The sequence below is a fragment of the Aulonocara stuartgranti genome, assembly GCF_965226115.1.
Source record: "Aulonocara stuartgranti genome assembly, chromosome: 7".
NCBI lineage: Eukaryota > Metazoa > Chordata > Actinopteri > Cichliformes > Cichlidae > Aulonocara > Aulonocara stuartgranti.
The window spans coordinates 66,077,499-66,102,491 of NC_138945.1; the positions used below are offsets into that span (position 1 = coordinate 66,077,499).

The 24,993-nt window shown below is 41.6% G+C and overlaps 1 protein-coding gene across 1 annotated transcript in view; it reads left to right on the plus strand.

Moving 5' to 3' along the window:
* LOC309711974 (UPF0606 protein KIAA1549) overlaps positions 1–24,691 on the plus strand; it is a 37,079-nt gene extending 12,388 nt beyond the window's left edge. The window contains exons 3-24 of the mRNA XM_082542562.1: positions 590–2,668; positions 2,782–2,870; positions 3,790–3,949; positions 4,058–4,188; positions 5,296–5,488; positions 5,643–5,702; positions 5,796–5,941; positions 9,011–9,188; positions 9,946–10,130; positions 11,530–11,691; positions 11,967–12,251; positions 13,981–14,210; positions 15,138–15,274; positions 16,313–16,327; positions 16,771–16,976; positions 18,236–18,462; positions 18,557–18,701; positions 18,782–19,096; positions 20,276–20,322; positions 20,879–21,027; positions 22,003–22,157; positions 22,508–24,691. Of these exons, the coding sequence (XP_082398688.1) occupies positions 590–2,668; positions 2,782–2,870; positions 3,790–3,949; positions 4,058–4,188; positions 5,296–5,488; positions 5,643–5,702; positions 5,796–5,941; positions 9,011–9,188; positions 9,946–10,130; positions 11,530–11,691; positions 11,967–12,251; positions 13,981–14,210; positions 15,138–15,274; positions 16,313–16,327; positions 16,771–16,976; positions 18,236–18,462; positions 18,557–18,701; positions 18,782–19,096; positions 20,276–20,322; positions 20,879–21,027; positions 22,003–22,157; positions 22,508–22,699 (5,486 nt within the window). The 3' untranslated portion in view covers positions 22,700–24,691. The remainder of the gene's footprint in view (positions 1–589; positions 2,669–2,781; positions 2,871–3,789; positions 3,950–4,057; positions 4,189–5,295; positions 5,489–5,642; positions 5,703–5,795; positions 5,942–9,010; positions 9,189–9,945; positions 10,131–11,529; positions 11,692–11,966; positions 12,252–13,980; positions 14,211–15,137; positions 15,275–16,312; positions 16,328–16,770; positions 16,977–18,235; positions 18,463–18,556; positions 18,702–18,781; positions 19,097–20,275; positions 20,323–20,878; positions 21,028–22,002; positions 22,158–22,507) is intronic.
* Positions 24,692–24,993: the final 302 nt, after the last annotated feature.

The following is a 24,993-nucleotide window of genomic DNA, read 5'->3' on the forward strand; positions in this document are numbered from 1 at the left end:
TCATCCGGGTGCATTGTCTTCATGTTCACTGTTTGTTGCAAATGGACATCATAATGGACCCTGTTCCATTATGATGTCCTTCCATTATATATTTTTAAACCCTTATAGATGATACAGTTGATGTTGGCCATTTCGACACCAGTAAACATAACACCAATGTTCACTAATTCAATGCCGGTCCAGTTACAACATGGCTTAGAGTAGGTAGCCTCCCTGTCTGCCGTGAAAAGTCGTGTTTGCTCTCATCTTGGCTCGGTGTGCAACAGTTTAAACACACTTTTTTGGCAAAAATCACACATTCAACACTGACTCCATCACACTCCTTCATTCCTGTTAACAGACCAGAGTACAAAGTAAACATTCACAAGGGATGAAATTACAGTTACTGATTCATAGGGCTGATATGAGATTCATGCTCAGCAGGGTATTTCTTTGTCTTTTTATTACTGAAACAACCATTTTCAGCAATAAAAATTAAATGGTAAAATGATTTCTTTAGAATTAGCCTCTTTTTCAGTCATTGTCTCTATATATGAGTTTCCCTATGTTTCCTGTACTGATACGAAGCATTGTCTTTGTTCCTCTGCAGATGAATCTCCTTTGGACTCTACACATGATCCCATGGGATTTCTTGGAGATATCCAAAGTCCTACATCATCACCATTAGCCTTACCTGACTCGCATTATACTGCCTTTGAGAGTCTAGACTCACCTGGTGCCCTCCCATCCAATCCTGAACCAAGCCATGAAGTTCGGACTGCTGATAACATTCATAGGGGGCATATTGCATATGAAAACTCCAAAGTCATCATGTTAAGAGATGCCTCTGCAGAAGAGCCACACACTCTGACGACTCCAACCTTAAGACCATCTGTACCACAGTTTCAACGACCAGCTGAACTCTCCTTAGGCTGGAAGCTGGCGAGGTCATCTCTCTCAGAAGCTCAAACAAAGTCCCAGCTACAGCCTTGGGAAAATATATCCATAACATCAGTAAAGCCTTCTCCAACACCCCAGCTAGGTCTTAATTCTGAGAAAAGGATGACCTTCCAACCTGAAGGGCCTCTCGGGCCACCTATTCAGACTTTCACAGACCTTTTAGCAGAGGACTCACATATGAAACCAATGCATGCAGACCAGCTGAGCTCCAGTAACCCCCCACTGGAAAACAAACATGCATATGATATAAACATGCTACCCAACCCAGATGAGATTCAGTCTCCTGGCTACAAGGTGCCTTTCATCACCCCCCACCCTGCATCACCTTCATCTGAACCCACAGAGCTCTCTCCAGAGGACTTCTACCCCACCAACACCATGGAAGTAGACTGGGGGTCTGGGGACTACTTGGAGACGATGTCTTTTTTCAATGCAGATAGAGAAGACTATTCTCTGGTCACCAAGGTGCCCTCCGACTCATATGATCTAGAAGACTATACAGAAACTTATGACACGTCCTTCCCTTCCAGAGTGGGCATATCTCCCTCATCCCTGAATCCTCTGTACGTTTCCCCTTCCCCCAGCCTCGTGACAGCGTACAGCACCGTAGTTTCTCCTAGATCTATTTATCCTTCCTCATTTTCAGCAACAGTTCAGTTTTCCCTGGAACCTACTCCAACACCTAACAGTGACGTGCCTGACATTTCAGACGTAGATTGGTCAGATACGTACACAATTCAACCGACAGATGTCCTTTTGCCAGACATGAACAGCTTGGAATATTATAACGATCAGCTGACCAAGGAGAATAACGGTTCAGAAAGCGGAGCTGAACACAGGGGGAACATTACTGTGGTGTCCATCAGTACTACAGACAGCACACCTAACAACAGCTTCAGCAATGATACAAAAGTGATTGAAGAGGAGTCCTCCAGTGATCTCTCGGGGCTTGAGCCTCATGATGAAACGAGCTTTGTAGTAACCACAGAGGAGAGTCCTCAGGTGGCCAATGCCTCTCAGCCTTTTCTTGATCCTTCCATAGTCCCAACGCATTCCCTCCACTCCTTTTCTTCTTCGGATGGTCAGGTGTCCACCACAGATTGGTCTGCACATACAAACAACGTTGGCCTGGATAGCACTTCAATTACAGAAGCTGTGCAGCCAAGTACAACGCCTTTGCTGGCAGACGATTTAAATTTTGCCTCCTCTCTTACGTATGTTCATTGGTATGTTACAGAGTCTCCCCCAAAAAGTACTATGGATGCAACTGCTGTCTTAACTGCAACTATAGACTTCTCCCCTGTTCCCACTGAGCCTGCTGCCAATAGCACAGCCGGTACAACAGAATTAGCTCCTGAAGAGTCTGCTTTTACAAATGATCCAACTCTCAATGCAACTATAGTTTCAACTGAATCCACGCCTCAGAATGTGACTCTGCCCCCTCCATTTGTGATGGGTGATCAGGGGGTGACTGAAGATGGAGTTGACACCCCAGCCACACTGACCTATATCCCAACCAGTAGTGTAGTTAATAAAGTCTCTACTACACCCACAAGTACACCTGCCACAACTACTCCCCATCAAGCCACAAGCAGAATTACTGCCACCTCTGAAGCCTCAACTATTGTCAACATCATCTCTACCACTGTTGGTAAAATCACAGCTATAGCACCAACATCAAGATCGTACCTCTGCAACGTTAACAAACCCGCTTATTTGATCAGGATCGGTAAGTTAGGCATTTAATGTGTTTTGTCTTACTTAACTGTGCTTGAAAGAGTTATTCATAGACAGCAGAGTATGAGAGAGACATTGACCATTAGCTTGTGCTTTTTTCACAAGGTTTTCCAGCCGGGGCCACTGTAGGATATGCTAAATCTCAGGTCAGAGACATTTTGAAAGGGGAATTTAACAAATCAGTGGAACTGCAAGTAAGTTTATTAAACATATTTCCATATATTTTAAATAATGCAAGGTGTCAACCATTTTTTTGCAATTAAGAAAAATATGGGGGGAAAATGGGTTAGCGCTGTTGCTGCACAGCAAGAAGGTCCTGAGTTCAATTCCACCATAAGCCCGGGGTCTTTCTGTGTGGAGTTTGCATGTTCTCCCCGTGTTAGCGTGGGTTCTTCCTGGGTACTCCGGCTTCTTCCCACAGTCCAAAGACATGCACTTAGGTTAATTAACCTATCCCCACTATCTAAATTGCCCAGGTGTGAATGCAGGCATGAATGTGAGTGCGAATCCTTGTCTGTCTCTGTGTGTTAGCCCTGCGACAGACCTGTCCAAGGTGTACCCCGCCTCGTGCTCTGTGACAGCTGGGATAGGCTCCAGCGCCCCCCGCGACCCTGAAAAGGATAAGTGGAAGCGAATGGACGGATCATAATAACAATAATTATAATGTATACTTTATTGATGCATTTAACCCATTCACTCAGTGAAGCAGTGGGCAGCCACTATTCAGGTGCCCAGCAGTGTGTAGGGATGGTACATTGCTCAGGGGGTTCCTCGGGGTAGCCATTCAGTGGATTCAAACCCCCGACCTTCCAATCATGGGGCGACCACGCTACCTACTGAGCTAGATGTTGTTAGATTTTTGAGCAATTGAGTGAACGGAGTTGTAGTGGCTCACACAGAGTGTGGGTGTAAATTGGTGGTACGTTTATGTGTTAAAAGTATAGTCTATGTTTGTGTTGGGGTGTTTTTGTGATTGTCACAGCGCCACATACAAACTCAGCCAGACCACTTCTGTCACATTGAGTTCCAGACGATACACAGCCTATTTAGCACAAGTTACTTAATGTACAGTGTGTCTCTTTAATACAATTAATTTCTGCTTTCTTAATGTAGGTTGTTGATCCACCACCAAAATTTGTGTTTCGAGCGGTGTCGGGTCCTGTCGTGTACACAGGCATGTCTGTCGTCAATGCACTGAGGAGGTCGGGGCGCCGCTTCTTGTCTGTTTCTCCAAACTGGTCGACGCCAGATAGAAATTATCAAGTCCACTCAGGTAAATGACCTTTTGTTGAGTCTTTTTCCGAGGGCACTTGAAGCATTTAGCAGAATTTGACCTTTATTTTTTAAGCTCAGTCAGAAAGTATTCAATTCGTCTGTGCAGTGTTGCAGTTTGTTCCTGGCCACGTAGACGTGCGGTTCTGCAACTTCAGTGAGAGCATCGAGAGAGGTTTGACCAGGGCCTTCGCTGAAGTCCGCAGGCGATCAAAGGAGTCGACTAATTTCACAGTGCATGTGAGTGGCACAAAGTGAGGGAAGCCATGGGCAGTCAGGGAGGTGCATTCCAGCTGGGATGTTTTCATTAGGATGCTTTCATTGTGGCTTAGGATCTGAAAGAATCTGAAAAAATGAAATATTTAATTTCTTATCAACTTGACCAAATACAACAAAAAGGCTTTAAAAATATCGAGTTTTTACTCAAAGAAAAAAAGCTGAAAATGTTGTTTGTTCACTAAGCTGACCAATACAAATCAAGTCATTTCACTCACTGATCTGTGGGATTCTTTATGCACTGCGTGTATTTACAGATTTATCTTGTTATTATCTAAAAAGGCTGAAAGTAAAATATTTGTAATTGGCAGTGTTTTATGAGCATTATAGAAAAATCAAAACAGAGAGCTCAAGAGGAAGTAATACTCAAAGAACAAAGCTCTGCTATTCTGTAAGATTAAAAAGTCAATTATAAGAAAAGAAAACACTGGAGTCTTCCTTGTGTTCTGAAATCCATCGCCTGTCTTTTCAAGGTTGGATCAACCTCATCAAACCACAGACAGCATCTCTACAGAGAATGCTGCACATGTTACTGAGAAGCACTGTAATAGCAGACACAATGTAACGTCCATGTAATGCAATGTTGCAGGAGCAAAAGCCATCGCTCTGCATTTTGCTTCTTTTGGAAAGGAGCAACTAAGTGCTCTGTCTCTCCAAAGTATGGATGCTTATGGTCATTTTGGGTTATGATAGTTATTGCCAAATAAATGCAGCACAGAGCTTATAATTAGAGGCAAGGATTTAGACCCAAGTGTTCTTGTGGACGCTATACTCACTCCTTGGTCTACTCGTTGTTCATCTTACCATAACTCATGAGCATGACCCAAGTGTTTTTCACATGGCTAATTCTTTTTAAAGTGCTTCATGCTCTAGTTGTTGAGTATTAAAGAAGATTATTTTTTGTTACTAAAGAGGTTATTTGATCACATAGTTATGTAGTTCTCTTTTCAGAGGGAATTTAATTGTAGGTCTTTAAGACACAGGTACTACTTTAACAGTAAGATAGAAAATGTTTTGTTCGTTTTAATATGTGTTTTTTCTGTTTCCTGTAACACTACCACTGTGTTTCAGATTGTAAACATCACCATGGCTGCTCCCATATACGAGGAACAAGGACTAGCGAGGAAACCGGTGGACATTACTTTCACTGTTCGCAGTTCAAGGAGTTATCTGATGGGGTCAGAGATCAGCAGTGCTCTAATGAAACTCACTATGGTGGAATTCAGCTATTACATGGGCTTTCCTGTGCTGCAGATCGCTGAGCGTGAGTACCGTACTGACTGTATTTGAACTATTTCCATTTTCATATTATCAGTTCTGTATCTGGGTTAGCTGGAAATTCTGATTGTGATCGCCAACAATGAATACGAGTAAAGGTCACAGCACTTATTGATTAATTTTATAATTTTTTCCACTAGCTTTCAATTATCCAGAGCTGAACACCAGCCAACTGCTTCGCTCTTCCTGGGTTAGAACAGGTATAATGATTTTGAATGATTTTTGTCAGTCTTACAGTTCATGTAAAGCAGTTACTACAGAGCATATTACTTCTGCTGTGTGTGTATATGTAGTACTCCTGGGTGTGCTGGACCAGAAAGTGGGTGAGAGGACCTTTCAAGCTAACATGGAGCGCCGGTTGGCCCTGTTACTCGGTGAAGCAATAGGATCAGTCAGACGGGTTAAAAGGGCCACCACCATAGGCAACAGTAGTGTTCAGGTAATATGCTTATAGATTCAATAATCATTTTACTCAGCTTATATTTACAGCTCCGTAGCCCCAGGCTCACTGGGCCCCGTTCCACATGCCACGAATGTAAGCCATATCTTTATTTCAATTTTTTACCAGAGAATAAATATTTCATATATGTAATCACATAAAAAATGCAAAGAAATTTCTTATTTCTTTGTGTTCCGTGTCTCTCACTTTCATTCTCTATGCAACCAAGCTTTAAGCTCTTTCAGGGTCACAAATACTTTTTTGCTTTTTACATTTCTTGTTCCCTATATAACAAAACTTCTAAAAACTCTGCAGAACCATCCTTCCTTGTACCATTTGTATCATTATATCCTGATACAAGCTCTCTCTTGCCACCTTTTCTGAGTACAGAGGGGTCATTATGTGAGTGTGACACTGTTTGTAACCAGTGAAAGCCTTAGTGCTTTACTAATCAAGCTCTAGCTTTTGTGGGTCCTCTCTGCACCTGCTCATCTCCTCTCTAAGGGGACAGGATACGGCTCGATCTCCATGGCAACACCATCCCATTCATCTCAGGGGCAAGCCATTCAAAGACCACAACCTCATGTTGCCTATTTTTTTGTCCTCTTCCTCATTATCCCAGTCCTCCTTATACTCGATGGCTCCTAAGAGCATGTCAGTTAATAATTGTGTCTTTTTCTCTGTCTGTATCCTGCTGTTGGGGGGCTAAAGAGTCAAAAAGTGAATGTTTGTCACAGAGTCAGTGGTAGGTAAAGATTCGGAAATCAGAAGAGAAGCAGAAAATTCAAACAAAAGTAACTGGTCAAGCTAAGACAAGATGACTGTCAGTGCTAAATATCATCATGTCCATCCATTTAGGACCTTTGTTTTTGCCTCGGTGAATTCTACAGAATAATATAGAAAAGAGAAGCACATCAGTGGTGAACCTTTGCTGTCTGCATTTCTGCTAAGATTAGATCTCTAATTTTAGCTCTGGCATCCTTTCTGCTCTTCCAAATGATATTTTTTCAAATCCATAAATATGATAATGTGTTATTCACTTGATAGAATGCTGTTATATAAGAAGCCTGTTTTAATATTTCAAAAACACTCATCTCCGAGTGCCTTATTGGATGAAAGCGTCTGAACTTCTGCTTTGCTTTCTTGCACATAAATAATTATGGTGTATCTCAGACAGATGCCCCTGACTGTCATGACAGAACGAGTGTAGTGTTGTCACCACTGAGAATATCTTATGAGTCTGCCCAGACAGATGAAAGGGAGGTTGAATTTGGGCTGTGCAGTAACACGCATTCACACTGCCCTCTTTCCACTCTAATAAGCAGACACGGACTGGATTAAACCCTGAATGAGGGAGTCTGCCCGGCCGTTTTTCTGTGGCAGCCCAGGCATGACCTGCACTTTACTCTTTTCAGTAATACAGACAGCAGACTGTGCTTGTGCCTCAGGGCACCATCGGGGAGGCTGCACACACACAAACAAATCAGTCAAATTAAATCGGTCAAAAAGACAAATCGGACAGAATTGAAAAATATTTAAGCAATGGCTCTCCAAGAGGTATGCAAATTGTGACCTAAAATGATGGTTATGTGTCTGTGTGTGTGTATTTGGACCATCTTTACATATCTTGAGGGAACAAAAATTGTAAATTTACTGTAGTTGTGGGGACCAACGGCCGTTATGGGGACAAAATCCCCATCCGCACAAGTTTGAAGACATTTTTGTGGTTTTAGTGTCAGGGTTAGGGTAGGAGTCCAGGGAAAGCATTATGTCAATTAGATGTCCCCACAAGGATATGAAAATGCAACAGTGTGTATATTGTGGACACAGGAGTCAGTCCCTATTTTAAAAACTACATTTTGTTTAGTTTGTAGAACTCTGTAACTTTCAGGTGCTTGTATAAGCATTAAATACAGCAAGGTGGACTCGAGAAGGTCAAATGGTTCAAGTCTCAAATCTCAAATCTGTCGTTAAAATAAAAAAAACAACAATGATTAATGTTGTAAGGCTCGGCAGAAAATGAGGTGCCACTGTCTCCATTAAAAAGTCATCTTTACTGTTAAGATTGTGAGACTTTGCCCATTAGCACCTTCATCAGAAATTCCATTTTTAATTTAGAGTGTGGTCGTCCTTCATGAATCCATTTTTAGAAGCATTTTGTCATTCTTTTTCTCGAGCACAGTCTCTTATCCACAAATGTTTCAGATGGGAAACTTTGTCGTATAAGGACACAAATGGGAACATTAAAGCATGCACGTGGAAATGAAGTTCAGGGTAACGTACATGGTCCCCTGTTTGTGTTCTTAAGGAGTGAACCAAGAAAAGAAATGCCCTTTAACACTACTAACGACCACAAAACTGAGAATTGACAGCCTTTGTCCCTTAGCAAATAAACAGAGTCCGTTATGCTCCAGCCTTTATTTCCCCCCGCACCATCTGGAAATGCTTACCTTTGGAGGAAAAATAAGATTACAGGCAGTTCGGTAAAAGGGCTTCCATCATATAGGAGTTACTAGGTCTGGCAGTGACTCTGTTATTGTATGACAGCCGTCAAATCTGGGGTGTGATCAGGAAGATCTGTGACTCTAATAAGACGCAAAAACACACCTGTTTTCCTTTTTAAGGTCATCTCCATATGCACCTCTGAAGCACTTCCATATATCCTGCTATGTTTATATCTTCTTATGTTTATATTGCTCCCTGGAAGCAATTTTCTGTCCCCTTCGACTTGCTCCAGAGAGCTCGCTCTCCTCCACTGTGTCAACACAGCATCCCTTCAACTTCAATGCACTGGTGCGCAATTGCACACTTGACAGTATGGGTCATTTGCAGCTAGTGTTTTCCCTCAGATGCCTCAGGAAGTTACAGTAGAGCTCCTTCGACAGTCTGACCCTGGAGGATAAATTTATGATGCATAAAACATTGAATGTTTTGGGGGCGGGGTTTAAGAAGATCTGCTCTTCCCCTGCCTTTTATCTATCACAGCTGTTGCTTTAAAGAAAATTACCCATATCTGTTCAAAACTGCATTCTGAAACACTTTACCAGTCCTCCTTGTTTTAATTCCCAGGTTGTAAGCACAAGCCGGTTGGCGGGTACTGACCTCCCCCTCGAAATAGTGTATTTTGTGGAGGGGCCTAGTGGTCAGAGGATGCCTGCAGATCAGACTGCTAGCCTGCTTAACAGCCTGGATGTCCAAAGAGCTGCTATTGTCCTGGGATATCGTGTACAGGGCATATTGGCACAACGTAAGTATGTCTCAATAAATAGATAAAAAAGATTATCTATGATAGTTCAAGTCAATCAAACACTCCCGTGTGAATTTATTTAATTTATTAGTGTGTTTTTTCTTTCTTCTTTGATGCTGGCAGGAAGTTTTAGTGTATGTAAACAAAAAAAGACTAATTATTTTAGCTTCACCATCATTACTGTTATTGTAATGGCTAATTGTTCTCAAGATCCTAATAAGAGGAAAGGATACTGACTGCCAGCTCCATGTGTATCTTTACATGTTTATAGTAACATTTGAGCTAATTATCTCCCTTTGTACACGCTGCACCCAAACCCTGTCTTCCTTATTAGGAATCTAAACAACGGATGAAGGCTAATGAGAGCCCCTCAAGGGAGTTCTGTCTCCGTTCTGATTGCGTTCTTTTATGGTGCTTTCCCAGAGGATGAAGTGACTGTTAATTAAAACCAAAGCAGCGCCGTGTCTGTCCAGGGAGAAACGAATCCAGGTTATTTTCTGTAGCTACGGTTTACAGATGTCCCGTAAATCGCTCACCTTTATAGATTCAGTTCGATCAAGGCTGAAACTCAATAAAGATGAGTTCATTAGCATATAGGAGTGTCACTGTTAATAAATACAGAACATGTGAAGAGCAGCCAACCGATGGGAAATACTGGTAACAGAAAAGAACCTGGATTCTAAAAACACCTTCTCCTCCTTTGTAGTCAATATATGAACTTAGCAGTTTATGGTTTCTTTGTTTTTTCTAATCACAGCTGTCGAAAAAGTGACATCTTCACCCTCTGACAATGAGAACACAAACATGTGGATCATCATCGGGGTTGTGATCCCCCTCCTCGTGGTCGTCGTCATCATTTCCATCCTTTACTGGAAGTTGTGTCGGACAGACAAGCTGGAATTCCAGCCAGACGCCATGACCTCCATCCAACAGAGACAAAAGGTAAAGTTCCATCTTTACTTTACAGATGCTTTCCTGCATCAGTGTTTCAAAATGACTTTTGTGCCGTAAATTTTATATTTGTAATTATGTAATGAAGGTGTTTTTGTTAGAAATAGTTTGTTAATTAGATTTACTGGATTAATCCTGGGATTATAAATCAGCATGATTAATAAAGGCTATCTGTCACTGCCATGACTGTGCTGCTAGACCTCACCGATTTGGACATCATGATGCCGTCTTCTGGATGACATTAGTAAAACTTTAATGATTCCAGCAGAGACATATTGAAGGACATGTGCTGGGTTAAAAATTATGATGCTGCTCATACAGCAAACAGCCTCAGCAGCTCTTTTTTTGCTTGAAACAACCAACAATCCTGCTCGACAGTTTCCCTTCGGCTCATTTTGTGTTCAATCTGTGGTTATTGAAAAGCCTCTCTGGCTTTTGTAGCTTCACTTAATTTTAGAAGTAATGCTATTTGGCTGCCCTAAGTAAGATTTCTGTCATAGTATTACCCTCCCTGAAACAGCTTTCAGATATAAGCTGTGGACAGTGAATAAATCTGACTGCCCTTGTCTGGTGGACAATCACAAACTGCACACAACAGAAACACCAGTATCACACAACCTCTCACTATTGCAAATGCTCTGTTTGGTTTAGGCAAGGTTTGACACATGAGCAGAGTGCAGGAGGCGGGGTGCTATACATGATGCGAGCGTGATCACAGGGATTTTCTTCCTGCACTCTTCACACATTGGCTCAATATTAGACAACTTGCCTGTTAGATGGCGTCTGTGTAATACCTGCTCTGACCGATTCTGTCATCTGTGTACTCGTTAGTCTGGAAACCTCCACGTTTGCATGTGTTTGTCCCTTTTTATCGAATATTTTTATTCAGTCTTCTAATGTCAGGCTGTATATTTTATTCCTAAGTAAGAAATTAACTTAACAGCCAGTATTTGGCTGTCTTGTTTTGTTTGTATTAGTTTGGTGAAGTTCATATGTGGTGCAGAAATATAAGACCACACAGGTGTTTAACATATTTGCAGCGCTGTACTCATAACAGTAGTATTAGAGAACAACAGTTGCTGAATCTCTGTCTAAAACGTGTCCACCTGCAAACCTCAGCTTGGACTAAGAATACATGTGAGCAAGACAGGAGTAAGACTCCATCCTATGTATGTTTATTTCCATTCCTGATTACAAGCAGCCTGTTTGGGTGGTTCTCTGGATGTTTTGGTTTCAGAAACTGCCTCATCTTTTCATCTCTGTCTGATTCCCCTTCACTTGAACATAACCTTAGCATTTGGTCAGTGCTCTGACTCAGACGTGTATCAGTGGCTCATCCTCTCTGATCCACACATTCGTTTTTGACTTAACACCACTCCTCTTCTCTCAGTCTACTATGTTACTCAGAGAATCAAGGACCTCTCGTCAACAGCGACTCCCTCAAACTAAAAAAGGTATTGAGTTTAGTGAGGATGAAGAGGAGGAGTATGAAGAGGAAGAAGATGATGAAGAGGAGGAGGAAGGGGAGGAGAAGGATTTTAAAAAGGGGAAGGTACAAAGCAGTGTCTGGTGATTTGTAGAAAATGTAGTCAGACCTGTTGTATGTTTGTTGGAAGTAACTTGTTTATGGTTTATTATTCAAGTGTTGCACAATTATGCAAAGAACAAGACCGTATGCACGTTATATGAAGTCAATTTTTATAGTCTGGGTGTTTACTTGTTGTTACAAGTGATACAAATAACAAACAGTAGCTCATATAATAACAAATAGTAGCTCATCACTTATCAGCAGAACAATTTATCTTATTCATCATTGCTTCTGCTTAGAGATCAGTAGCTCTCAAGAGCAATCAGGGTATGAAAAATGAGGACGAAGAAGAGGAGGAAGCTGAAGAAGAAGAAGAGGAGGAAGCTGAAGAAGAAGAGGAGGAAGAAGAGGAGGAAACTGAAGAAGAAGAGGAGGAAGAGGATAAAAAGAAACTGAAAAGGAAAGAAGGTACATCGAGAGAGCAAAAAAGGGAAGAGACCAAAGCTGTGAAAAAGAAACCAGAGGAAGTGAAGAAAGACGGGAAAAAGAAAGTGTTGTCTAAAGGGAGACGAGCCGAGGAGGAGGTATCTCATGTAGTAGACGGGAGATTAGTGCCTGTTTGTGTTTATAGATGTAGGATCTCCCTCATTATGGTATCTAGAGAGAAAAGTGTGTGTTTATAGTCGGTAGATCATGTATACAACTCTGTTTCCCCTCACAAAACATAGAAAAAGAATCAGAATGTTTACAGATCACATGAAGCTTGTATTTAACGAAACACCGTCGTTTCCACTTCAACAACATCGTTGGGACAGGAGCATATTTACTGCTGTGTTGCTTCACCTCTTTGCAAGCAAAATGTTTTTCCATTATTAGTTTGATTTAAAGTGCTCGACAGTTCAGAGTCACTCCTGTTTCATTTTTATGTGTCTTTACTTTGCATGATACCTTCAACTTGCAGGGATGCAGCTCTGGGACTTGCTGCAGAGATTTATTTAGTTCTTCATATTTTAATGATGTTAAAATAATGTTTCATCATCATTATTTTAATATCATTAAAATAATGATATTATGTGCTGTAGATGATGAAACTCTCCAAATTAATTGCAATTTCAAAACAATGTGGTGAAGGCATCTGTTTGTCTTTTTAAACCCAAGTCACTAACCTGAGTCCTCATGTGACTACGGTAATACTTGTTTAGATTTTGTTTGTTTGTTTGGTCATTTTTGTTTCCTTTTTTCTTTTAAATATTTTTGTAGTCTTTGTAGCTCCTGTCCCAACTATTTAAAAATGTATTTCTTATACCAAATGTACGGTAAGTATTTATTTTTTGGGAAAATTAATAGTTTTTCACGTGTTATCTTTACGTTTTAAAGGACCTAATAATCCTTTTTAGGAAACAGAGTTGTACGTTGTGTCTGTGTTGTTGTAAATGGTTTATTATGGCTATGATTAAGTCATGTGTAAGTGTTGTGTGCGTTCAGCTTTGGTGTTGGCTATAATGAGTCATAGTTTAGTATTTGAGGTGTTGTGCCCCTCAAAGACTGGCCTCATTTGTGCGCCACAGAGAACAGTACACACAATCATATACCCATTCACTCCCCCCAGGAGTAGCAGTTTCATACAGGCAAGCAGAAAACTGGATTAGGAATTTTATACCAACAAGCCTCTTCTAAGCTGCACATTTTGCCTCAGTAAACTCAGTGTGCGCACATGTAATGCAGAGAATTAGGAGGAACACATCGCGTCACTCTTTGCTTGTTGCCACATTTCAGTGTCGTAGGACTAGAGTTTCACAAACTGCTTGCAAACACACTCAGATCTGACATCTTCTGTTTACTCTTCTGCTGACGGGAAGTCCTGAGGGCTTTACACTCACTGCTCCAGCCTCCATCCCCCACCACCCCAAGAACAGAGACACCAAGTCAATGTTTACCCAAGTCTCTCGCTCTTCTCAGAGACTTTCTCTTTATTCATTCTTGTCTGACTGTGTGAGTCTCCCACTGGGCATCCATTCATCAGTCATTTAGCCCAATTATGTTTCCCTCATTTACAAATCTGGAATTTTAATGGAATTTCATTGCACTACATTGGACTATCACTTTCTGAGCCTTCAGTTCCCTGTTTTTTGCAGTATTACTCTCAAGTCAGAGGCTTTAAAAAGTAAAGGTTAATGTCACAATGAGGCGGTGAATGCTTGTCAATAAGTAAATACTTAAGTGAAAGTCGTGCTCGCTCCCTCGCTGTCTTGCTGGTGCAGCTTTCGGCTCATGTTTATCCACTCGTTCCTTCTCTTCTTCCCGTTTCTTTAGCTGCAGGCTCCCACCGTTAAAGGCTTTGACTTTGCCAAGCTGCACCTTGGCCAGCAGAGCAAGGATGATGTCATGGTGATCCAGGAGCCTGTCCCGTCTGGCCTCGGGCCCGTCCAAGTATCCATTAAAGATGGCCTCAGCCCATCTGAGAATGGGGAGATCCCCACTCCCATTTCCAAAACGTCCGCTTCCTCCACAAAGGCTTCGCGCAGTGGTCGAAGGAGAGGAAGGTCAGTGCTGCTCGCAGAACAGGAAAGTGACAAAACATAAAGGCTTACTTTACCTAAAGCAAATAAAGAGAGGATAAGCAGTTCTAGTGAAGTTCATGATTACAGCCAGCATATTTTAGAGATACGGTCACCTTAGTGTTTTTATTTTCCACACTTGGTGAAACACTGGTAGCATTTTTTAAATTGCGTTAACATTTCTGTATAGATTTTATTACAGCTTGTTTTCCCAACTGAGGTGACTTTCTGCCTCCTTCAATTGGGGCAGTTAGCCAACCAGACAAAAAGCTTTTGACAGATCTTCTGATTAATTTATGCACCAAAGAAGGAGGAATCTTCTTTTGCTCCCTCAGACAGGTCTGTGTAACTTACAGAGGTTAAGCTGAGGTGCATTATAAATATTCATTTTACTTTGTTCTTTAAATATTTTTGCCCTGGCCCTATTTTCCTACATTTGAAATAATATCAAAGCTTAACTAAAGAATTTTCAGTTTTGATATCGACAGCTTAAATGAGTTTGTGCAACATTACCAGCCTTTCCCAGAACACTCACTCTTCTGGTTATTAGATATGTGACACCAAAACAAGTACAGCAGTTACTGCTGGATACATTTATTAACTCCTGTTACAAATGTCTTCCATTACATCAGGCTGTTTTATTGGGCAGTTGGCGCTGGTTGTTCCTCCTTGCTCGACAGCCATCCAAGACAAATTATTTAATGAATGTAATCATTCTGGCAGCGGAGATTCTTTAAGGCATTTATTTCAACAAGTTATAACCAATGTTATTATTTCTTAGAAGTCTCCTCCTAGCTTTTACCTTTCTGCAAGAGCGCAGGTTTTGATTATGCATGACATTGCAGCATGTTCGTGTGCTCTTGGGCTTCAATTATTCATCTAAGGCTGTGTTTGTGTGTCTTTCCTGGGCAGGATCTCCTCATCAGATGGCGACTCTGTGTTAAGTGACCATTCCAGTGAGCGGGAATCAACCGAGGAGAACCTGAGAGCCCAGGCCACGCCCAGCGACAGCAAGCAGACCCGTAAGGTCCCCATCAATGTTTTAAACGGTAAGTGGCCCTGGCAACACTCAACTCGCTCCTCCAAACACGGAGAGCAAATATGAGGGGGAGGAAGAAAATGAAGGGACTTGGCTGACATAAATAGATAAAGAGAGAGCAACCACAGCTAGCATGTTTTGATTGACAGGGAGGCCAGTTTGAGATTGTAAAGGGAGGAAGAAAAGACAAAGCAGAGGAGACGTGAAGAGATTCCAGGCAAGGACATAAAACAGAGTGAAAGTAAAAGAAGCAGCTGGTAGGAATTTCTATTCAGTGGTCAAAATAAGACGAGACGGAGAGGAATTGAGGAAAAAGAAAAAAAATGCTAAAGTTACTTTATCTGACAGCTTTTTGATAGATTCAAGCCTGCAGTGCCACTCAAGAGATTACGTGCTGGACCTCGAGGCAGTCGGGCACGCAGACTGCAGCCTGACTCACACACAGAGGAACAGTCTGTGTTTTGTTATTGATAAGTCTGTGCTGATACTGTACTATGCTCTGCCTGGTGCTTTTAACCTGGTTAAGGTTAGGATTGGGTTAGGCTGACAGCAGCAACCCCCCTTTTTTAATTTAATTTCTGCCAAATTGTCATATCCAGAGAAAATCCCAGATGCACGTATGAGACTTGGTTCATTTAGAATGTAAATAAAACAACCAAACAGTAGTATTAGCTTAATTGGGTCGGTGGATACCTGGTGGATGAAAAGAGTTTAATTAGATTCCAGATGAAACACATTCAATATTAAATAATCTGCTGCATCTTTTTTTGCTTTCTTCTTATTCAGAGCAACATCTTCCTTGCTTTTTTCCAGCTACTGAATAAAAGATCTGAAGAAATGAAAGTATCACCTATGGAAACTTGCCTTTTCCTTTCTTTTGATCTTTCCTGGTTATGTTTCTTTTCTCTCATGCATCCGTGTCAGCTGCACCTCTGTGTTGTTGTTTTTTAATATTGTTGTCAGTATGCAGCAACCACTTTGATTTTTGTTCTTACTTGATCTCTTTCACCCTAGTAAGACTCTCTTTCCTTTCTTTTGTGGTTTGCAGGCAAGAATAGAATTGGTAAGAGCTTGCCACTTTCTGTCTCTGTCTCTGTAGACCTCAGGCTTGACCTCCAGCAGCTGTCTGTGTGTTGTCTGTTAGTTCTTTGGTAGTTTTGTGCACAGTTCTCACCATCCATCACTTCTGTGCTGAGCTGTCGGTCACAGCATGGAAACAATAACTTCACAAACAAAGGCAAAAGACATTGTTTGAAACAAAGCTTAGCTTTTGGAAATAGAAATCAATGTTTTATTTTCACGTAACCCTCAAGAAATTTACTCCACACTTTTATTACAACCAATATTTTGAATATAGTGAAGTGGTAAAGAAACACGGACATGTTTCATTAGTCATCCTTATGCATTAGCTGTTTGTGTAAAATCTCTGTCCCCTAGCTTAGATCAGCATTAGCATACGGTGTGAACTCGCTGCTAACATGTCACGACCTTTGTTTTATTCCACAGGTCCTCCTCCTATGAACGATACAAATGAGCAGCTGTCTTCAGCCTCCATCTTTGAACATGTTGATCGGATATCTCGTGGCACCGACGCAAGTAGGAGACTCCCCAATAAAGTCCAGCTTATCGCCATGCAGCCTATGCCTGTCCCACCACTCCACAGTCCGCCCGTCAATGGAAAATTGTCAGACACAAACCAAATGACCAAAGAGGTTTGCTGCTCTCATTTTCTTTTTTAAGGAGATAAATAATCCAGCAGTTTAATGTTAAAGTGTCTTTTTATTAAAACTGCTGGATCAAGATTTGCTTTACTTTCGCAAGCACATTAGAAAAACGTGGGTTACAGTAAGATATCGTTTTACTGTGCTGTGCTGAAGTTTTGGGGGTTTTTTGTCATTAAACTGTTTCTTTATTTAACATTTTTAACTAAGTTTATTTAACAAAATACATTCAATAAAAACTTGAGAACAGGAAACAGATTTTTCATCCAACCACTGAAAAAAAAAAAAAAAGGTAACCACTGAACACAAACACTACAGAAGAACAGTTTACAAAGATTAAAATGGAACTACGGGAACATTTTCATTCATAGCTGCCTCATTAGATCTTTACAGCAGAGTCTATCTGAACTCTGTGGCGCCTGATCTCCAGGGGTTTAAGTTTGACCCTGAAATCAGAAGAGGATGTTTCTCTCTCTTCAGATTTACTATGATCCTGTGATGGGAACGATTTCAGCCCTGCGTGATCACGCTGATGTTTGCAAAGAGCAGATAATGAAGTGAATGTTTTGGCACATTGGTAACAGTGAAACAGTTTATTAGTAACGTGGGATCGTTTGTGTGCGGAGTATGAACTGAGATTACCGAAGCTCACAGCTGTAGTTTCCTTCCATGTGTGTACGTTCATGCTCGTTACGATTACCTGAACATGAGAAGCTTTTGTCACAGTGTCTGCACTTGTATGGTTTCTCTCCTGTGTGGACTCGTTTGTGTGTTTTAAGGTCACCTGCAGTGGTGAAGGATGACCCACACTGAGCACAGAGGTGCTTTTTAACCCCACTGTGAAAGAGTTCATGTCGTTTTAAGTCACCTGATGTGGGGAAGCATCTCCCACATTCTTTGCAGTATTTCAGTTTGTCTCCAGTGTGTTTACGTTGATGTATTTTTAGTGCTGAAGTTAAAAAATTACCAGGCTAATTATTCCCCACAGGCCTTGCAGGAGTCTCATCTGTTCCTTTGAAAAATTTCATCTCAATGCAGAATAAAAAATACAAAACCCTGACACAAACTCTTTGGTCAGATAGTTTGAAAATGTTCTTTCTCAAAGAAGAAGTCATAGGAACAAAGTGAAATCCTCCAGAGTCTTTTGGAAGATGTAATTCACACGTGGTTGAAATTTCATTTGTGATGCTTCTGTGGTTCTTATAATTTGCCAAACGAGCTAATACTGATAATTGTAATTTGATCCTCAGATCCAGGTAGCGTTGAGGCACAAGTCAGAAATTGAGCATCATCGTAACAAGATTCGTCTTCGCGCCAAGAGGAAGGGCCACTATGACTTCCCAGCTATGGATGACATAGGCGGTCTTGGCGATGCAAAGGATCCGGATCGTATTTATCGCAAAGAACAGATGCAAATCGATAAGATCCTGGACCCGGATGCTCAGATGCCCTCCGTCTTCATGGAACCCAAGAAAAGGTTAGAGGTTATGAATTTTTGACTTTTTGGTGGAGAACTTGATTTTCTGTGCATGCTGATAATATATTTCTCTCTTTCTTCATGTGTTTCTAAGTGGTCGAGGCAGGCGCTCACCAAAGCAGAGGATGAAAGACCAGATGAATGGAGGCATGATGGAAGCAGACAAAGACCACCTCATCACTGAAGACACTGATGCTGCTTACAGAAAGTGCCCCGGGGTCAACAATGTTGCCTATGTGGTGAGTAACACAGAAGAAGTAGGAAAACCTTTCACGGACCCTGCAACCTTTCTGAGTTCTTTGCCGTCTATGTTTTCCAGTCGGACCCTGACCAAGGCCCAGGATCCCCTCACAGGAGTCCTTCCCCCACAGATGATGTCTTCCCAGCCCCCACTTCCTCTCCTCCCGGCCATGCCCCTCCCCCACCACCGTACATGCCCCCACAGCCCTCCATCGAGGAAGCACGGCAGCAGATGCACTCCCTGTTGGACGACGCCTTCGCTCTTGTGTCACCCACTTCCCAGGGCAGCACTGCTGGGATCACTCTCCCAGGGGTCAACAGCAACCCTCCTAACTCTAGCCCTCCAGGTCATGGGCCGAGACCTTGGGGTCTTTCCTACCAAGCTTTCCCCAGCGTAAGTTGCCGTCTGTGTACAAACGCTCTGGCTGGAGCATTGTCCATCCAGTCAGCTATAAAAAAATTCAGCTGCTATATTGCATGGAACAAGAATATGTGTTACAAATAGAAACAGTGGGAGACACAGCTTTGCATTCACTTTCTTAAGGTGTTTTGCTCTCCTGCTCAGCATGAAGCCTATTGCTTCCAGTATAATCACGTCCTCTTAGCAAAGTACTGACTTAAGTATTCCTCCATCTGTTGCAAGGTGCAACCTTAGCCCCCCCCTGCCCACCCCCACTGGCTATGTAGAGCTCCTAAGACCCTTCAGTGATATAGCCATCACCCACGTAATCTTTATTAATTCCTGTTGGTATAGGCTACTTTCAAAGAAACTGCTTGGAAGGCTTTACAAAGCGAGGCCAGTTTATGCAGTGCCAACCTCTGTTATTAACACTTAGCTACGGCAGCATAATACTATTCATGTACAATTATCCCTGGCTTTGAAATCCATGAGAGGTAGAGGGCTTAGCTGAAATTAAGGTTGTTTGTGTAAGAAGAAGAAAATCGAATCGGTACTTTACAAGTGCAAAAATCTACTCTAAACAAAAACAAAATAGAAGCATTGTATGGCTGTTCTATGGTCCAGATCTAAATGTGTCACTTCATTCATTCATTCCCTGGAAGTGCAACCTTAAAGATTTAATCCCAGACCTTCTTGACTGCAGAGAATACATTTTCACTCCCTGAATACACTTTTTAAATGCTTTCTTATCTTTCATGCTGCTTTACAGCTGTTAATAACAATACTTTGTCCTCTATCCAACACGGGTGCTCACCCCAGAAGAGTGAAAGAAACACTGAGCAGTGCAGCCATAAAAAGCCCTTTGATGGTGCTTTTATATGCTATTAAAAATATGGATATCCAACGAAACTTTGCTTGGTAAAAATAACAATGTTCACTATGTAAAATAACCACCAACAGTACAGTAAATTGTAACACACACAGCAGGACTGTGATCTCATAAGAATAACTGCATCAACTAAAAATCGCTTTTGCATTTCTTTTCCAATATTTGTATCGCTACACCCTGATGCTTCGTAAAAACAGTTCACTGTTTATACCTGAGACCTCTGTCATCACTGGTACTTGATCATTGTCACTTAAACACAGCACATCTCTGTTGGTCTTCCCCAGAGATTCCCTGAGATGTCCTCTGCTGCAGTGCAAGGCATGGCAACAAGGTCAGTAAAGCAGCTGAAAATAGAGTCGCTTTCCACATGTTCTTCATACCCCAAGAGGTATTTCCTATTTATAATTACAGGTGAACTTTCACCCGTGTGGACATTTTCTTTAGTTTACATTTATAGAGTTGAGCCTCATGAATACTGAAAAAGAGTCCTCTTTATTTTATTGTTTCAATGGATCAGGTCTGAACAGCTGCCTCTTAATAGACTCTGAAAAGGCTGCACGTGTACACACATGTAGAGTATCAGCTGTCAACCATTTGTGTTTTCCACTATTTGGTACCAAATTGTGAAATGCTTGACTATCAGGTTATTGATTGCACCATATAGGAAGGACTCCCTGTGATTAGAAATGTAAAGCGTGCTAAAAAAGTAGCACAAATACACACACACAGTATGAAATGTCTCCATGTTCAGTAACAGTGCAAAAAAGGGGAAAAATCATCATCTGCTATTAGTCAAATTGTTTACTTTAAACTGACCCAGAATTCAGCTATTGGTGCGTCCTTATGTTTTCTTAAATCATAAATGAGTTTTTTGGTCTGTGTTTCAGGCAGGGCCTTGGCTCGAGCTACCTGCCACCAGGAGAAACAGCAGGGCACGGTGAGCAGCTCCAGCCAGACAGCCTGTACTCTAGCAGGGGCCTCTACGCTGATGAACTGCCCTCATCTGCCAGACCGCGTCCAGTGGGAGGAACCACAGGTACACAAGGAAGTTCGATAGCATCACACAAATGCAACATTAACACAACAATATTTTATGTTCAGGCTGTTGCTCTGTCCCCCCAAACAAAGCTCATGGTGTCCATTCATTTCTGCATCTCGTTTTCAACTTTTTTGCAGATTTTTTTTTTTAAATAGGAAAAAAGGAAATGCACATCTTAAGCAATCATGCTTAAAGATAGACATGTATGTTCTTTATCTCAGTGTTTAATCTCCGTCTCAGTCTTTATGCTATATTTAATCCATCTAAATGTAAATACTCCCACTGTCAGTTACAGCTAAACAACAAAATGAACCATTAGCACAAATATGTCCTTTTTTTATTCTTAGAGCTATACACTATTTATCTCTGACTTTGTTTAACAATAAACTGCTGAGAATATGTAACACTGACAGAAATAACTAGTGCAAACGTGAAAGGTTTTGCACTAGCTGTCACTACAGAGGAATAACTCTTGCATTTAAAATATGTCCTTTCTGAACTGGCTGAGTGCGGCGCGTGCGATTAAAGCCATTTGTTGCAGCAGGAATGGGGTGTGTCAGCAAAACGTACAGATGATTCAGGTTGCCAATATTTTCTGCAATGATTGAAGAACATCTGTGATAGACGTGCAACCAGTCCAGGGTGCACGCTCACTCTCACCCAAAAACAGCTTGGCTAATCTGAGGACAGACAGTCAGGCAGCTGCCAATAACTTTGTAACTTCACTTACAGTGGGTATAAATTTGCATGCAGCTGACAAATTTTCAGACGCTGATGCCGAGTAAAGACAGTTTCATATATTCTCTGCTTAGATGAGAGAGCATAAAAGAATACTGCAGTGATCCCGAGCAGTTTTGAGTAGGAATGGAAGATACAGTAAGGTTTAAGGTTGGGCAAGAAGCTGGCATGATTAAGGTTGGGTCTTTAGGAAATTAGTGCCAGTAAGTATAATGTGTTTATTTATTTTTTTAGGTGCCCAGCTCCATCATCTTGCACAAGTGGGTCTGTCCAGTCGGATGAATGGTTTCCCAGCAGGAGTCAGGGCTGCTCCGGGCCAGAATGGAGGCTTAGGCTGGAACCACTATCATGATGACAATTTCTCCAGAGCAGAAGCTGAAAAAGATGCAGTGAGTGAATTGCACATTTTTATTTTTTCATTAACAAGTTCATTTAATTTCATTGAAACCTGAAACTAAATGAAATCCCAAACTTTTCATTTAATCATCAAATTATTAAAAACAAACGCACAGTAACTCGATCCTAACAGGAAGCCAACTGTATTGCTTTTGAGAAACACCCACAGTTTCAGTTTGGTTTTCTTCTAATTTTCTGGTGTTCTTCTGTTTTTGTTACTTGATATTTTTTATCTTATCTATTCTCTTCTTTTTTATCACCTCCCCCTGTTGTTCCGTTTGCCCTTTCTGTCCTGCCTGCTATTTATGGACCCCCTGACTGCTCGTCCTCCTCTATCTTCCAGATTCACCGGAGTGGTATCAGGGAGCCCACGGCCCCCCCGACCCATCTAGATGGTGTGGGTTATCTGACAGCCCCCCCACCTCTGGATACTTCTCCTCCCACTCATTCCTCTGCCTCCTTGATCAAGGCCATCCGGGAGGAGCTTCTGCGGCTCTCGCAGAAGCAGGCGGCTGTGCCCAGCTACCACAGCTGAAGTCCTGGCTTCTAGTGTCCTGCTCTAACCAGTCATGTCACTGACCCTGCCTGCTTGCTTCACCTAATCTGACAGTGCTTCCCATGGAAGTCCATTAAGCTGTACAGCAGAGAGATAGTCCTGCTAAAGTAGAGAGGTTTGCTCCTGAGAAACTGCATAACAGGATGGCTGATAGAGACTGAGATCAGCTGCAGTAGAGTACAGCTGACCAGAGATGACGTGAAACCAACGCGTGAACTCGACATGCCCGTGTTTCTTTCCTGTTCTTTACCGTGGACCAGGGAGCGCTAATGTCACGTACTGTGGACGTCGGACTTGATTTTGCTGCATTTCCTCAGACTCTGTGTCATAGTTTCAACTTTATGTCGCCTTCACAAACAGAAATACAGTGTCAGACTGAAGTCACAATGTCTTTTTACATCACATAACCTGATGTATTTCTTCTTTTTGATGCAGACCCCTAACTTCCTTTCCACCATCAGGTGCTTCCTGTCTTCTGCCATGATGAGCCATGTTATGCCTTGACACTGTGATACAGTTCACGTGACCATACCTGCTGTTAGAGCCTACAGTAAGACCATAGTTCACAGCCAGCAACCCAGTTCAGACAGCAGGCAAAAAAAGGGGCATCCATACACAGTAATAACACTCATTAATGCTACCTATTCTGTCCTTACTTACTACAGTAAAACAGTGTTCGACCTCTCGGCTTACAATATATACTTTTTCATGTTAAAGTGCTGTTGTTGTTTTTTTAAATTCGTGTTGAGAAGCTACTTGATGGTTAAGCAAACAGGAGAAGAAATCAGCCTTTAAGCAGATCAAACAGTTTCTGAGCAAGTTTTAAAGACGCAGGCACAGATGTGGTACAAATAATAAAAGGTGACATACTTGATGATTATGGTCAATATTTAATGTATGTATTCATTATGTGGTTATTTGATGCACTGTATGCAGACGACTTGGTACGGCTCAGGTTTTTCATTAAGAGATTCCTTACGGACAAATCCGTAAAAAGACACTTTAGAAGGTCACATGGAAGAAGTGTAAATTAGGGAAAGTCACAGACACCAGTGTTCTGTTTGAGCTCATTTCTGTGTTGAATACACATGGATGTCTTTTTCATGCAGTATTGGACGTTTGATTTGCCTTTTTGTTAGCACAGGAAGGGAAGACGTGTACTGTATTTCATTAAGAGTTTACTTCAACTACTCATTTTTACATGCTTTTTAAATAGATTTGGATCATTTAATTGTGTTCACCTGGCTCTTAGTCATCATGCTGGTTAGAAGTCATTCCAGGTCTTTTCCACAGGATGTGGTGCGATGTTTCGGAGGCCTAAAATTTTAATTCATTCGATTAAAATAAAAGAGGAACTGTGGGGTTTTTATAGCAGGACTTGAAGATGTGTTTTTGCAGTTTGTGCCAGGATCATATGGCAAATTCGAAATGTTCCCTGCACAAGCCTCGACTTCCAGGTGATTTTACTGATGTGGCCACGGTGTTCTTCTCATGCCATGTTTCCTTTCCATGTGACGTGCCTTTTGGACTCACCTGAATTGATTAAGCACCAGACTGTCTACTGTTACGCTCCCAATTCTAACACAGAATTATTTAAAAGCATCATTATTCCAACATGGCTGTTTGTCAGTGGATGTAAGGGCAGTTGAACTGTAAACGAATCGATGGAACATCAGGTAACAGTGACACTGTAGCTTTGTTGTCCATTACATGTTCATGGTTTATCCATCTCACACTGTACGCCTCCATCTGCTGGTCCTGTACTGTAACTACATCCTTGTGTTCATCCTCAGTTGCTTTTTGTTGTTGTTGTTGTTTATTTCCAGTCCTTTTCTACGTGTTCTGCTATGTAAAAATGATCCGTTGGCTGGCCCAACTTTCCATTTGCATGTTTAATTGTTGTATTTCTTTGGCTTGGTTTTGAGCATGCTATTTCAGAATTTGTGAAATACAAAGTAAGCTGTAACTTGAGCTGCCTTTTAATTAATGTACATTGCCAGAGTGAAAATTACTTCAGATTTTATTTTGCTTTGGTTTCATTTGAGCAATCATAACATCTGACGTCATTCATCCAAAACGTCACATGCTTACAGGTATTGTAGTTACACCAGAAAACCACAGGGTGTCAGCACATCACAGGAAAACTAGCTGCACTAAAAGGACAAATCGCGCTCCCGCGCTGCACATGACGTAACCAGTTCCCATGGATGATTCTAGGCGTCTCTGAAAGCAGGTCAGTCGGTGGGCTCTTTACGTCTTTTTGAATTGTGAAC